At 41.5% G+C, this 16,969-nt stretch overlaps 1 protein-coding gene across 4 annotated transcripts in view; it reads left to right on the top strand.

The window, feature by feature from the left end:
• Positions 1-16,969, top strand: part of SCAPER (S-phase cyclin A associated protein in the ER) — a 423,604-nt gene that overhangs the window by 328,353 nt on the left and 78,282 nt on the right. For all 4 annotated transcript variants that reach the window (XM_010817116.3, XM_010817115.3, XM_059879316.1 and 1 more), the window contains exon 26: positions 8,587-8,819. In XM_010817116.3, the coding sequence (XP_010815418.2) occupies positions 8,587-8,819 (233 nt within the window). The remainder of the gene's footprint in view (positions 1-8,586; positions 8,820-16,969) is intronic.

The following is a 16,969-nucleotide window of genomic DNA, read 5'->3' as shown; positions in this document are numbered from 1 at the left end:
AAGTACCTCTCATCATCTTACTTCAAACAGACTCAGCAAATTTTAAAGCCAAATGCCCTTAATTTATGCAGAAAGACTGGGGACACACAGGTCATGTTGGTAACAATGGCTGAGGTAGAATGAGACCCTAGCCTCCTAGCTCTCAGCACAGTAATCTCAACACATCGGTACTGCTTTGTAAATGCTTCTAGAACCTACTCATTCTTTCATTCCACAAACCTCTAAAAGCACCAGGTAGATAGTAGGCACCTTAATTGCAGAGACAAATAGCTTACAGTCCAGTAGAAAAGACAGATTGCTATTGTTGTTAGTTACTAAGTCGTGTCCGACTCTTTGCAACCCATGGACTGTAGCCTGCCAGGCTTCTCTGTACATGGGATTTCCCAGGCAAAAATACTGGAGTGGGTTGCCATTTTCTTCTCTAGGGGATCGAATCCAGGTCTCCTGCATTAGTAGGTAAATTCTTCAGCGCTAAGTCACCAGGAAAGCCCAGAAAAGACAGATAAGAGACATTTAAAATGCACTGCTGTTTGTGCTACAATAAAGCAGAATGTGTACAGGGTATTTGGAGACTGCAGTGAAGCACATGACTTATGTTGGCAGGTGGGGGAGATAGAAGACATACCCCGTAGAGTGCAGCAACTGAAGCAGGAGTAAGAGGTGAAGAAGTAGAAGACTGCATGGAGAAGGGGGTGATGGGCAAATTCCTTTCTGCCTTCTACTCACTTTACAGATTCATCCAGGGTGACTGCATATTGTACATTTTTGATTTTTAAGTGCTGGTTTTATTTTTAACTCTTGAATAAGTTACAACAATATCTTTTTTTTTTTTTTTCCTGACCTGGCTTTCTTTTTTTTTATTTATTTTATTTTATTTTTAAACTTTACAATATTGTATTAGTTTTGCCAAACATCAAAATGAATCTGCCACAGGTATACCAATAATATCTTTTTAATTGAAAATCAGTGTCTAAGTGCATTCAACAAGATATTTTTCTAACACCTTCTACATAGTCAGCGGGCTTCCCAAGTGACTCAGTGGGTAAAGAATCCACCTGCCAGTGCAGGAGATGGAGGTTCAATCCCTGGATAGAGAAGACCTCCTGGAGAAGGAAATGGCAACCCATTCCAGTATTCTTGCCTGGGAAATCCCACAGACAGAGGAGCCTGGTGGGCTATAGTCCATGGGGTCACAAAGAGTCAGACATAGCTTAGCGACCAAGCACACATACACATAACCAGTGTTGTGTATGGAACAGAAAGGCGCCAGGAACAGAAAGAAAGTGAGGTCGCTCAGTCGTGTCCGACTCTTTGCGACCCCATAACTGTAGCCTGCCGGGCTCCTCTGTCAGTGGAACTTTTAAGGCAAGAGTACTAGAGCAGGTTACCATGCCCTCCTCCAGGGGATCTTCATGACCCAGGGATTGAACCCGGGTCCCCCGCATTGCAGGCAGACGCTTTACCATCTGAGCCACCAGGGAAGCCCAGGAAGTTGTTTTAGGTGCCAGGAACAGACCAGTGAACAAAACAAAATCTCGCCCTCGTGGAGCTTATATTCTAGCTTTGGGAGACAGGAAATATCAATACATAATAGTTCAGAAGGTGACCATTGCAGTGGGAGAAAAATAAAGCTTGAGTAAACAGGAAAGGGAATTGGGTTTGCTGGAGAAGGCTGTAACTTAAAGAGGTAGTCTGAGAAGGCTTATAGATAAGGTGGCATTTGAATAGAGAACTAGCAGAAGAGGGGGAGTGAGTCATGAGGATACCTGGTAGAAGAGTATTCAAGCAGAAGAGATGATAGAGCAAGAGCCAGCAGAGTGGAGCACATGAATTTAGAAAGATTACTGAAGAAGTATCTCAGGAAGGGGCTCTTTGGCCATTATGCATTTTTGGACTTTAACTTTGCAGAAGATAAGAAGCCAGGGATTCTTTTGAGTAGAAGAATGATATGATTCAACGTTAATAGCAAAGAAATTTCCAACCATCAAGACCACTAAGGCATGTACTATAGAGTTTGCTAAAATTATTTTATTTAGGATTTTGACTGCATAAAATGTATAGTCTGAAAGGCATAAATGTATTAAAAATACAAATGTATTTGGGATAAAATACAACATCCTCTAATACTGTCTTAATATTGTTTGTGGAATTTTTAAAACATAACGTTGGAAAACTATTAGCCATTCCTATGTAATTTCTTTTCGTGCTTTCAAGCCAAGTAAATCATCAGGGTAAATATCTTTCGTGACTTCTATTTTTATAACATAGCATGTCATAATGTAACATGAGCGTGGATGTTTTATGAAATATCAGTGGTGCAGACTGCTGTGTGTCTGAAGACAGTTTAGCTAAGGGAGTAAAATGGTGCCAACAGCGCAGAAGCCCGTGTCTGATGCTGGAGCCCTTCTACGTTTTTTTGCCTTTTTTTTTTTCCCCTTATACTCTGACACTGACTTGGTAGGACCTTTCTAAACAATCTCCTTTTGGTTCTTAGTGAGTTTAATTCATATTCCAACCATTGTGAACACACTGTACAACTTAAAAATACTTAAACCCAACTTCACAATACTGAAAATTAGTTGGAATAGTATTACCACTGATTACCAAGTTAATTTTGTCTCTCATGGAATCATATTACAGAGGGATAGATTTATACTACTAATAAAAGCATCTTTCTGGGTTGCAAAAAAGAATGTAGGAAGTTTTTGAAGCATGGTAGGAGGTATTGGGGGGAAAAAAGAATATGAGCTCGTCTTTTAAAAGTGATAGTGACTTAATTTAATTTTGCTAAAACACTTTGCTTCAGGCCTTGGCCCTATAGATATTGGGTTTCTCCTTGGAGTAGGTTTAGAGAACAGTACTAATTTCAGCCCTGATGGTTTCTTTCTTTTTAGGAAAATCTCTTTCTCCCCTGGACCATGATTTCCTCAACTATAAAATGAAACAATCTGATTCTAAGTTTCTTTCTAAATCTAAAACTATATGAAATATCTGCAGATTTTGAGAGGGCCAAATGTTTTTTGAGAGGAAGGAGAAATTTAATAACTATGTACATGAAATCAACTTATAGTTTGCTGCTTCTGTGAGAGTAAGATAATGACCACACCAGTGTATCCTAAAGAAATATACTAAAGGAAATACCTTGCATCCATTGAAGAGAAACTGTGGCTTATAGATTTCTGCCTCAGAAGTGACAAATTGAAAGGAGCCAAAAGCTGCATAGCTCTGATTTTTCCCAGGCCAAGCCTGGCACATTCCAGCAGGTGGTAAAGTCACACGCACGGCTGCGTGCTGGGAAGGTAACCTTCCCCTGCCCTCCACAGACCACCCACCCCAGGATGGAATGTGTTCCAGACTCAGGTAAACCAGGTGTGCAATAGACAGTGGGCGGGGGAGGGGAGGATGTTGCTAGAACACCTTTCCTAAAGGACAGGCCCCTGAACGTGCAGTGTGCCCTTGGCCCAGCAGCAGTGTTAGAAGGAAGTTCAAACTCAAGTGTCAGGGTTTAAGCGTATATCAGAACTCTAGATATGCACTTCATCTACTCAGTGTCCCAGAAGAGCAGGCCGCTAATGAGTTACTTTACCTCTGGCAAGTAACAGTGATAGCCAGCCAGACAAAGACAGCAGTGCAGAGTGCTGCTCTGAATAGAATGGCCTCTACAGTGTTAGGTACCTTCTCCTTAAAGTTTCTCTTTATCAAGTCTCATTCTTGAAGACTAGAAAGAACCTTTTGTCTAACTGAAGATAAGCCCTTTCATACCTTAATTCAGGCAGTTTTGAAATTCTTAGATGAAACATCAGTTTCCTATTAAACATTGCAGTAAAATGATTTTAAACTAGCAGAAGAAAAATCTATGTAGAAGGATGGGGAAAGCTTCTGTGACCGTTTGAGTAAAATGATGTCCTGATGAGACAAAGTCTTCACCAAAGCAAAAGAAAACTATTTTCAACAGTGAAAGGATCAATGTTAAATGAGGAAATTAGAGAGAAAAACAGATTTGGGGGGAAATCTGATGAGGTGAGGGGCTGAGACTGTTGGAAAATAAGAAATCAGGGTGAGAAAAAGAAAACTTCAGTACAGTGAGGGCCTTTGGACTCGGGTACCTGGTCCCAGGGTTCACCATGACGAGCCTAACAAATGGGGCTTGGCTCCTAACAAGGAGGAGAGCTCCTTGGCTCCTGCAGACCACAAGGGTTCTTCGTATAATTGGCAAATTGTTAGAGAAATTTTTGCATTTGTGTTTAATTTATAAGAAACTGGTAAAATGGTGTTTCTAAAATTAAGCAGAAATCCCCAATAGAAGAGAAAAATCAAAAGTTGTCAGCTGTGAACAAAGAATATAAAAATAGTGTAAACATATATCTGATTTACTTGACCTTGATTGAGCTTATTTTAGGGGACTGATGAAGAAGTGACGTTTGGTCCCTGAACCACATTTATGGTTTCTGAATAAGAGGCTTAGTATATTTCATTCATAATTATTCCAACAATCTTTAAATAAAATATTTTCATGCTCTTTGGTACGAGTAAAGTTCTTATTAATTAAGAACTTTTAATGGAAAAGACATCAGAAAGGCAGTGTTTGACCCATGATCAGTTTTCACCTCCTTCCACTAGAGACAGTTTCTCCAGAATTCTCAGAAAAAGAGATGGCCAGTGGGAAGTTGGTGTGGGGTGAGAGAAAGCACGTGGCTTTAGAGTCTAACAAACTCAGGTTCTAATCCCAGCTCTTTAACTATAGCTGTGAAACTTGGATGTGTTAACTGCTGTCTCTGACCTTTGAGATGTTAATCTGCAAAAATTAAATGTGATGGTATAAGCGAAGTGAAAGTGAAGTCGCTCAGTCGTGTCCGACTCTTTGCGACCCCACGGACTGTAGCCTATCAGGCTCCTCCATCCGTGGGATTTTACAGGCAAGAATACTAGAGTGGGTTGCCATTTCCTTCTCCAAATCGTATGGTATAAGGAAAATGCTTAAATACTTGGCATAGAAGAAAACCCTAAGAAATGTTAGTTTTCATCATTTTTTCTCTGCACCCCACCCCAAATAAGTTGCGGCTCATAATTTAGCCTTTTTTTTTTTTAATACCTTAAGGTTGTCTTTTTGAGCATAAACAGGTATACTGTTTTTCAGTTCAGTTCAGTCACTGAGTCGTGTCTGACTCTTTGCGACCCCATGAATCACAGCACGCCAGGCCTCCCTGTCCATCACCAACTCCTGGAGTTCACTCAGATTCACGTCCATCAAGTCAGTGATGCCATCCAGCCATCTCATCCTCTGTCGTCCCCTTCTCCTCCTGCCCCCAATCCCTCCCAGCATCAGAGTCTTTTCCAATGAGTCAACTCTTCGCATGAGGTGGCCAAAGTACTGGAGTTTCAGCTTTAGCATCATTCCTTCCAAAGAAATCCCAGGGCTGATCTCCTTCAGAATGGACTGGTTGGATCTCCTTGCAGTCCAAGGGACTCTCAAGAGTCTTCTCCAACACCACAGTTCAAAAGCATCAATTCTTGGGCGCTCAGCCTTCTTCACAGTCCAACTCTCACATCCATACATGACCACAGGAAAAACCATAGCCTTGACTAGACAGACCTTTGTTGGCAAAGTAATGTCTCTGCTTTTCAATATGCTGTCTAGGTTGGTCATAACTTTTCTTCCAAGGAGTAAGCGTCTTTTAATTTCCTGGCTGCAGTCACCATCTGCAGTGATTTTGGAGCCCCCAAAAATAAAGTCTGACACTGTTTCCACTGTTTCCCCATCTATTTCCCATGAAGTGATGGGACCGGATGCCATGATCTTCATTTTCTGAATGTTGAGCTTTAAGCCAACTTTTTCACTCTCCACTTTCACTTTCATCAAGAGGCTTTTGAGTTCCTCTTCACTTTCTGCCGTAAGTGTGGTGTCATCTGCATATCTGAGGTGATTGATATTTCTCCCAGCAATCTTGATTCCAGCTTGTGTTTCTTCCAGCCCAGTGTTTCTCATGATGTACTCTGCATATAAGTTAAATACTGTTTTTAGTAAATAATAATTTCAGTGCAAAAAAAAATGAGTCCAGTAAAAGCAATGAGTCTCAGATTGCAGAGCCTTTAGTATTCTTATATCTGTTTTTTTCTTGAGCTTCAAGAATAGTGTCATGTTGTGCTTCCCTGGTAGCTCAGTTGGTAAAGAATCCGCCTGCAATGCAGGAGACCCTGGTTTGATTCCTGGGTCGGGAAGATCCGCTGGAGAAGGGATAGGCTACCCATATCCAGTGTTCTTGGGCTTCCCTTGTGGCTCAGCTGGTGAAGAGTCCACCTGCAATGCAGGAGAGCTGGGTTCTATCCCTGGGTTGGGAAGATCCCCTGGAGAAGGGAAAGGCTACCCACTCTAGTATTCTGGCTTGGAGAATTTCATGGACTGTACAGTCCATGGAGTTGCAAAGAGTCGGACACGACCGAGTGACTTTCACTTTCACTTTGCTACCTCTAAAATGGCCACCACTTCTCCTTCATATTGTTCTTTCTGTTCTACTATAAACCAGTAAGCCACAGCTTGCTACACTTATTTGTAAAATCAGAGTCTACAGGGTCTAAATGTCCTTACGGTAAGCAGAGAATCTCTGTTTCTTTGACCATGGACATACTGGATATTCAAATGTTAGATGAGCAGGTGATTAAATAAATGACATTAATTTTGGTATCTCAGAAGTCTTTAATATCTTCATGATTCTCAACTGTATTTTTAAAAGATCTGATTACTGGGTAAAAATGCTTCTAGAAAAGGGAAAGATTGCTAAGAGCATGTGTATAGTGTTTTATTTGAAATATTTAGTATCAGTACTAGGTTTTTGAAATGAAAGGAATATGAAAATTTGTGATATATGAAGAACCCTGACATCACCCAGAAATGTGTTTCTCATATTCTTTCTGTAGTTTGCAAAAGAAAAGGAAAGTTGTGCCTTCATGGTGATTTGCCGAGTTGTAAATGTGAAGTATTTACCTAAAGTCGTGTGACCTGCTAGAGGAGGAACTGGAACTTGAACACAAAGCTATCTGATTCCACCTTTAAACTTTCTTCCTCCCCATCTCTGGCCTGTTGTCTCTGCCCCTTTCTTGGTAGCAAGGTCTTCAGGAGCCTCTGCTCCTGGGAAGAGTGAACCCTTAAGTAGCCAATATCACATGCCAAAGCACAGAGTTCCCAGCCCGGTAATTACATATCTAGCCACGGTGCTTCCAGTCATCCTTCTCTGTGAGAGCTGCTGTTCATACCCAGTTGTATTTACTGCTGGTAATAGTAGGAATCATAGTAAGAGTGGCAGTTGCTACTTCTTTTTGGATGGAGCAGATGACACTTCCATGGGCCTTGCCTATGAGCCAGACGTTGTACTAAGGCTTTACATATGTTGACTCATTGGATACTGTAATTATCTTCATGTGACAGTTGAGGAAACTGAGACACAGAAAGGTTAAGGAACATGTCTAAGATCATATAGCTGGGGCTGGAACCCAAGCCCAAGTTCTGACTCCTTGTCCAACTTTTAACAGCCATATTACTTCCTGTAAACTATAAGTAAACAGCTCAATATGACCCTGTGTATTAGGGGAAATACTATTATATTTTACCATTTTGTAATAAGAAATGCAAATTTTTTCCTCATAGAGGAATTTAGATTAGATGTTTTAAAAATCTACTTTGACAAGAAACAGTGCTATTGTGGGAAGGGGGACACCTTCCAGGGCCCAAGAGTGGGCTCTTGTCTAACACTCAGAAATGAACTGTCGGAGGAGACATGTGCTGACAAAACAAGAGACTTTATTGGGAAGGGACACCCAAGTGGAGAGCAGTAGGATAAGGGAACCCAGGAGGACTGCTCTGCCATGTGGCTCGCAGTCTCGGGTTTTATGGTGATGGGATTAGTCTCTGGGTTGTCTTTGGCCAGTCATTCTGACTCAGAATCCTTCCTAATGACACACACATTGCTCATTCAAGATGGATGCCAGCAAGAAGGATTCTGGGAGGTGTTGGACACGTGGTGTCTCTTTTTGACCTTTCCTGAACTCTTCTGGTTAGTGCTGGCTTATTAGTTCCGTGCTCTGTACCAGGACCTCCTGTTGTAAAATAACTCACACACATGGTTACTATGGTGTCTGACCAGGATGGGTGGTTTCAGTCAGTGTGCTTCCCATAACAGTGCTATCAATTAGCCAGTTGGTTTGTTTTCTGAGTTTATACAAATTTTTAATACTTTATGCAGTTGAATAAGTAATATTTATTGAGTGCTTATTATATGCTTAGGATGACCTAAGCATTTTATGTCATTAGCTCATTTAGTCCTCACAAGAACCCCATGTTATTGGTAATGTCATTATCCCTGTTTTATGAGAAAATTGAAAATTGGAAGTAGCGACCTGCCCAAGGACACCTAGCTACTAGGGGCAAAATTGAGATTTGAACTGACAGTCTGACTTTAGAACCAGTACTCAAGCATTCAAATAGCACTTCTAGAATTTCAAAATTATTTATGATTCCAGAAATTTTCCATATCATCTCTGTTCATTTTTGGTGGTTTTATTGAAATACAATACTGTATTTTTTCCATCTAGGTTTATGTTCCAGATGAAAATAATGCTATTTTGGGAAGAAATACAAATAAGCAAGTTTTCGAAGGCTTGACAACTGGACTTCTCAAAGTCAGTGCTGCGGTTTTTGGCTGCCTGATTGCCAATCGACCAGATGGAAACAGCCAGCCAACTACACCAAAAATATCAACACAGGAAATGAAAAGCAAACCCTCACAAGGTGATGCTTTTAACAGTCGAGTTCAGGACCTCATCAGGTAAATTTCTAGATTTCTTAAAACTTGTTTGTTTAAAAAAAATATTTTAAAATAATTTTAAGTCTCAGGGCCCATGTAATGGCAATTGTTCTCACACCATCCACAAATTCCTGACAGAAAATATACCACATTTTGTAGAGAGAAGGAAAATCCTATTAATGAAAAGCAGTATAGTTAAAGCTCATCTGTCATTCTTGGTATTTAATATTCAATATTAGAATAGGTAGTTTCCAAGCTTTTTATAACTGTTTTTGCTGTCAACTCTTTCCAACTCAAAGAATTTCTAAGAATTCCCCTATCTCAGGTCATCTCTGCTTATAAATTTGGTTCAGATTTTAGGTACTCATAATAGCTATCATTAATTGTAGCACCCATTATTAATAATGTATTGTGTTGTTGTTTAGTTGCTAAGTTGTGTCTGACTCTTTGCAACCCCGTGGACTGCAGTATGGCAGGCTTCATTGTCCTTCACTATATCCCAGAGTTTGCTCAAACTCGTGCATTGAGTTGGTAGCCTCGTTTTGTCAGAACTTTCCACTATGACAAAGAACTCTCGACTCCCGGTGTGGAAAGGAAGAATCTTTTAGGGGCTTCCCAGGTGCCACTACTAGTGAAGAACCAGCCTGCCAGTGCTGGGGATGTCAGAGACAAGGGTTCAGTCCCTGGGTTGGGAAGATCCCCTGGAGGAGGGCATGGCAACCCACTCCAGTGTTCTTGCCTGGAGAATCCCACAGACAAAGGAGCGTGGCGGGCTACAGTCCATAGGGTCGCAAAAAGTCTGACAGAACTGAAGCGACTTAGCGCAGAAAGTGTAGAAACTCTAGAGGACAATGATATCCCCTGGATCCTCTGTAGTTTTGCCTCAAGTGACGCTAATGGTAAAGAACCTGCCTGTAATGCAAGAGACATAATTAGATGTGGGTTTCATCCCTGGGTCAGGAAGATCCCCTGGAGAAGGACTTGGCAACACACTCCAGTATTCTTGCCTGGAGAATCCCATGGTCAGAGGAGCCTGGTGGGCTACCGTCCATAGGATCACAAAGAATTGGACACGACTGAAGTGACTTAGCTCGCACACACTCCACTATGACCCTTCTGTCTTTGGTGCCCATGCAAGGCATGGCTTATAGTAGCTTTGTTGAGTTACGCAAGGCTGTGATCCATGAAGGGGAGTAAGGTATTGTAGTAGAGGCTTTGCAGCCCTGTAAGTGTAGGATTTCTAATTCAGACTTTGTTCAGTTCAGTTCAGTCGCTCAGTTGTGTCTGACTGCTTGCATCCCCATGGACTGCAGCATGCCAGGCCTCCCTGTCCATCACCAACTCCCAGAGTTTCCTCAACTCATGTCCATTGAGTCAGTGATGCCATCCAACCATCTCATCCTCTGTCGTCCCCTTCTCCTCCCGCCTTCAATCTTTCCCAGCATCAGGGTCTTATCAAATGAGTCATTTCTTTGCATCAGGTGGCCAAAGTATTGGAGTTTAAGCTTCAGCATCAATCCTTCCAATGAATATTCAGGACTGATTTCTTTTAGAATGGACTGGTTGGATCTCCTTGCAGTCCGAGGGACTCTCAAGAGTCTTCTCCAACACCACGATTCAAAAGCATCAATTCTCTGGCGCTCAGCTTTCTTTATAGTCCAACTCTCACATCCATACATGACTACTGGAAAAACCATAGCCTTGACTAGATGGACTTTTGTTGGCAAAGTAATGTCTCTGCTTTTGAATATGCTATCTAGGTTGGTCATAACTTCTCTTCCAAGGAGCAAGTGTCTTTTAATTTCATGGCTGCAGTTACCATCTGCAGTGATTTTGGAGTCCCCAAAAAATAAAGACAGCCACTGTTTCCACTGTTTCCCCATCTATTTCCCATGAAGTGATGGGACCAGATGCCATGATCTTAGTTTTCTGAATGTTGAACTTTAAGCCAACTTTTTCACTCTCCTCTTTCACTTTCATCAAGAGGCTCTTTAGTTCCTCTTCACTTTCTGCCATAAGGGTGGTGTCATCAGCATATCTGAGGGTATTGATATTTCTCCCGGCAATCTTGATTCCAGCTTGTGCTTCATCCAGCCCAGCGTTTCTCATGATGTACTCTGCATAAAAGTTAAATAAGCAGGGTGACAATATACAGCCTTGACGTACTCCTTTCCCTATTTGGAACCAATCTGTTGTTCAAACTTTGTAGGTAAGGAAATTGCTCAGCGGGGTTAAATGCTTTGCCCAAGGTTATGTAATGCATAAGTTTAAAATTTAAATAGGAGAATTGAGACTGAAACTCAGGTCTATCTGGACTTCCAACAGCTGTGTATTTTCCTCTACACAAATGTGGCAATTTCTAACACCTGTTTAAGGTCAACCCTGTTTCCTTCCATGGTCACCTTTTCTCCAGGGAAATTTATTCCTACTCTGACATTCAAATTCTTTTTCCCTGGTGAATCTGGAATCAGATAGGACATTTAATTTCCCAATAGGATTCCATCTGGTGTTAATCAATTACCTGTCCCACCTAGCAGAAACTCCTCTGTGATCTGCACTGATCTCTGACTCCCAAAACCCATGCAATTTGTTACTCTTTGAAGCTTATAGTAGGTTAATAGGAGAAAGAGAATGCCCTCTTCTGCATTCGCTTCTTTCTCAGTTCATAAATTTCATCTGGTCTCTTGTAGTGCCTTCTTGGAAACAGTTGTTTCATTCAGGATCTTTCTTACCCTTGATTACTTTGTTAACTTGTCCCTTGCAGCCGCCTGCCCTCTCTCCCCAAGCATATTTATTGCTCGAGAGTACTAGGCAGGCCCTTTGGGTCCACAGACCATTTATCATGCAGCACTTGACTTTGACCCTCCCTGGCCTTTCTCTCTGTTGCTTGATCTCATTCAATTTCCCCATGTCCCTTTGGTCTGTAGAACCTGGCCCTCCCTGCTGATAAATGCCATTGAGTCCCAGCATCCTCCCTTGGGCTACTGTGTGATGCAGCAGCCCTGCATTCTTGTCATCCAGACAACTCAACTACAGTGAGCCAGAAGGCCCAGCCAGATGCTTCAGTGCAATTCCAGTGGGCCTTCCAGGAGACAGTACCTACATTTTTACACTCATTATTATAGTTACCAGATCCTTCATTAAAGAAAAAAAGGTTATTGGGGGGAAAAAATAACAGTGGTGATCTGCCAAACCGAATAATTCATGTAACTTAAAAAGGATGATAGGCAATTACAGTGCTTCAGAGCAAAACGATGTCACTCTATCTGGCTTGAAGCACTTTTGGTAAATATTGTTTTCTTGTAGATAATGTATTGTTAGCTGGCTTGATGATCCCTGTGTGCAGGACCACAAACTCTATCTCAGATCTTCCTAGTGAAGCAAGCAGAATATATGTAAATAGTCTCATGCTTTCTTTCTCACCTTCTCAAATATGAACCAACAGGAAATCTCACTCCACTCCCTGCTGCAACCTGCGCCTTTTTGTCGGTTTATAAATCTCTAGCATTGCAAAGTTGTGAGCGAAGCATTCCAGCACAGTTTTTGGCACTGCTGTCTTGCCTGTACCACTAAGGTAGAGCTGGAAGAGGGTACATCACTCTGACGTATGTCCCTTTTCTCTTCTTATCTGGCATGGAAGAGGCAAGAGGGTGTCTAACCGAGATGAGGTAATAACAGTGTTTATTCTCCCTATTTTAGAAGGTTCAGTCAAGTTTCTAGCCCTAAGAGATCCTCAGAAATATCTTATCACCTCAAAATATTGCCACTTGTACTCACTTTATGCCAGACACTTTACAAGGTCCTGGGATACAAAAACAAATTAAAAAAAAAACCTTTAACAGAATATCCAAATAATATCTTTTGGCTATAAAACATTGGAATTTTTTTGTAAGATGCAAATATTGGCAATTTCAAGTGTTTAGCATAGTTCTAGGAAAGCAGTATTATGTATAGGACAGAAAAAATTGCAATGTGAAAAAACAAACTGGTTTGAAATTTGCCAAGGAAATGCGTCAGTCCTGAGGCTCTGCAATTCGGTTTTTTTCCTGGCTTTATTGAGACATGGGTGGACATATATAGCGTTGTGTAAGTTTAAGATGTACAAGGTGATGATTTGTTACACATATATATAGGGCAAAATGATTACCACAGTAACTGTTAGTTAACACCTCCATCACCTTACATAATTGCCTTTTGTGTGTGTGTATACTGAAACATTTAAGAGCTACTGTTTAGCAGCTTTCAAGTATGTAGTGCAGTACTCTAGCTTTTAGTCACCATGCTGTGTGTTACATTCCTAGAACTTACTCATCTTATAAATGTAAGTTTGTACCCTTTAACCAGCATCTCCCCCTTTCCCCTACCCACCCCCAGCATTGGGCAGCAACCATTCTACTGTTTCTGAGAGTTCAACCCTTTCAGATTCCACACAGTATTTGCCCTTTAACTGTCTGACTTATTTCACATAGCATAATGCCTTCAAGGGCAACCCATATTGTTAGAAATTGCAGGATTTCCTTATTTTTTTATGGCTGAATAATATTTCATTTTATACACACACACACCACTTTGCAGGTGTGCTCAGTTGTGTCCAACTCTATGGAATTTTCCAGGCAAAATTACTGGAATCGGTTGCCGTTTCCTCCTCCAGGGGATCTTCCTCACCCAGGGATCAAACCAATGTCTCTTGCATCTCCTGCACTGGTAGGCGGATCCCTTACCACTGAGCCATCTGTGTGTGTGTACGTAGTCGCTCAGTTGTGTCCAGCTGTTTGCAGCCTCGTAGACTCTCGCCTGCCAGGCTCCTTTGTCCATGCAGATTCTCTAGGCAAGAATACTGGAGTGGGTTGCCAGGCCTCCTCCAGGGGATCTTCCCAACCCAGGGATTGAACCCAGGTCTCCCACGTTTCAGGCAGATTCTTTACCATCTAAGCCAACAGGGAGGCCCATGAATACTGGAGTGGGTAGCCTCCAGGGTCTCTTCCTGCATTGCAGGCGCATTCTTCACCAGCTGAGCTACCCGGGAAGCCCTCTGAGCCACCTGGGAAGCCCTGTATACAACTTTACCACTTCTACTTATCCATTCATCTGTTCATGGACATTTAGCTACTCTGGATAATGCTGCAGTGAACATGAGAGTGCAAGTATCTCTTTAAGATAATGATTGATTCCCTTCAGATATATACCCAGAAGTGGAATTGACAGACCATACGGCGCTTCTGTGTGTCATCTTTGGAGGAATGCCGCACTGGTTTTCATAGTGACTCTACAAATAGACTTTCCCACCAACAGTGTACAAGGTTTCACTTTTCTCTCTGCATCCTGCCATGTTATTTCCTGGTTTTCAGGGTCTCTCTTTTGTTTGTTTTTATACCCACCCTGACAGGTGCAGGTAGTGTGTCACTGTGGTTTGGATTTGATGTCCCTGATGGTTAGTGATGTGGAACATCTTCTCCTGTGTCTGCTGGCCATTTGTATCTGTTCTTTGGTAAAACATGTATTCAGGTGCTTTGCGTATTTTTAATTGAATTATTTGTGTTTTTACCATTGCGCTGTAGGAGTTACTACAACAATTTGGAAAACATAGAAGATCACAATGCATTTTTTAATATACAAGCATTGTCTTTAATCCCACCACCCAAAGATAATCACTGGTTTTAATTTTGGTTTTGGTGTAATATATGTGGTTATTTTATGAAAACAAATTGTAATACTTATACATACTTTTTATGTCATACTTTTTCGTCATACTTTTTAATTTATTTTTTTCCAAATCAACAGAAACTTGCAAATGAATTTCTACCGGCTTTCCAAGCATTTGATTATGTGGCATTGATTTGCTTCGTGCATGTGTGCTAAGTCATTTCAGTCATGTCCAACTCTTTGTGACCCTGTGGATTGTAGCCTTACCCCTCTGTCCACAAGAATTCTCCAGGCAAGAATACTGGAGTAGGTTGCCATGCCCTCCTCCAGGGGATCTTCCCGACCCAGGGAACAAACCGACACCTCTTATGTCTCCTACATTGGCAGGCCACTTATTTACCACTAATGCTACCTGGGAAGCCCAAGGTGATTTGCTTCAGGTGACCTATTACTTAAATAGGTTTATTCTAGCATTTTACTATTATAGATAACACTGTAAAGAATATCTTTCCCTATAATTGATTATTGTTTTCTATTAAACTTTGAGAAGCATAATTTGGGGTCATAGAATGTGTATTAAGGATTTTGATCCAAATTGCCAAATTGTCCTACATGGAGAGATCAAATTGCCAACATCTGCTGGATCATGGAAAAAGCAAGAGAGTTCCAGAAAAACATCTATTTCTGCTTTATTGACTATGCCAAAGCCTTTGACTGTGTGGATCACAATAAACTGTGGAAAATTCTGAAAGAAATGGAAATACCAGACCACCTGACCTGCCTCTTGAGAAACCTGTATGCAGGTCAGGAAGCAACAGTTAGAACTGGACATGGAACAACAGACTGGTTCCAAATAGGAAAAGGAGTACATCAAGGCTATATATTGTCACCCTGCTTATTTAACATACATGCAGAGTACATCATGAGAAACGCTGGACTGGAAGAAGCACAAGCTGGAATCAAGATTGCTGGGAGAAATATCAGTAACCTCAGATATGCAGATGACACTGCCCTTATGGCAGAAAGTGAAGAGGAACTAAAAAGCTTCTTGATGAAAGTGAAAGAGGAGAGTGAAAAAGTTGGCTTAAAGTTCAACATTCAGAAAATGAAGATCATGGCATCTGGTCCCATCACTTCATGGGAAATACATGGGGAAACAGTGGATACAGTGTCAGACTTTATTTTTGGGGGCTCCAAAATCACTGCAGATGGTGATTGCAGCCATGATATTAAAAGACACTTACTCCTTGGAAGGAAAGTTATGACCAACCTAGATAGCATATTCAAAAGCAGAGACATTACTTTGCCAACAAAAGTCCATCTAGTCAAGGCCATGGTTTTTCCAGTAGTCATGTATGGATATGAGAGTTGGACTGTGAAGAAGGCTGAGCGCCAAAGAATTGATGCTTTTGACCTGTGGTGTTGGAGAAGACTCTTGAGAGTCCCTCGGACTGCAAGGAGATCCAACCAGTCCATTCTAAAGGAGATCAGTCCTGGGTGTTCTTTGGAAGGACTGATGCTAAAGCTGAAACTCCAATACTTTGGCCACCTCATGCGAAGAGCTGACTCATTGGAAAAGACTCTGATGCTGGGAGGGATTGGGGGTAGGAGGAGAAGGGGATGACAGAGGATGAGATGGCTGGATGGCATCACCAACTCAATGGACATGAGTTTGGGTGAACTCTGGGAGTTAGTGATGGACAGGGAGGCCTGGCATGCTGGGATTCATGGGGTCGCAAAGAGTTGGACACGACTGAATGACTGAACTGAACTGAACTGAGAGATTACATATGAATATGTCCTTGTACCTTCAGCCTAGACAGTGTTGAATAGCACATTCTTTTGGGTCTTAGCCAGACTGAGAGGTGAAAATATTTCATTTCTTTATATTAGTAGTGATACTGCACATTTTTAAATGTTCATTGGCCATTTTAAATAGGACTTCCTTGATGACTCAGACAGTCATTTGTGAGTTGCCTATTCATGTACTTGCCCATTTTCCTATTGGAGGTATTGAGTTTTTTAGTTGTAAAAGCTCTTGGTATATGATAAAATCATTAGGCACTTGCACAGAGGAACAACCATGTGAAGAGGTAGCAAGAAGACAGCCATCTGGAAACCAAAAAGAGCAGCCTCACAGGAATCCAACCCTGCTGGCACCTTAATCTTGGCTTTTTTGGCCTCCAGAAATTTTCTGAGATATGGGCGGAATATACTAAAGAACAGCCAACCATCTTGTACTATGAAATGGATCCCAGTGCTGTAGATGATATTCCTATTTGTCAGGATCAGTGTTCATTCCCTGTGGTAAATGCTCCATTTACAAGGTCTTCATTCATTGTTTGTGAACTTATTGTGCCATCAAACAGATGGCCTCACTAGAAGCCCAAATAGTAACTATCCATAGACAAGAACCACTGTGAAAACTCAGAATAAACAAAGTGAGTAAGCCTGAAGCATCTCCCACTGGACCTCAGAGACCAAGAAGTACCTCATTAGAAGGCTAAGAGGAGCAGCCACACACCGCG

Source organism: Bos taurus, chromosome 21 (assembly GCF_002263795.3).
Source record: "Bos taurus isolate L1 Dominette 01449 registration number 42190680 breed Hereford chromosome 21, ARS-UCD2.0, whole genome shotgun sequence".
Lineage (NCBI taxonomy): Eukaryota > Metazoa > Chordata > Mammalia > Artiodactyla > Bovidae > Bos > Bos taurus.
This window is presented reverse-complemented; position numbering and strand designations above follow the sequence as displayed.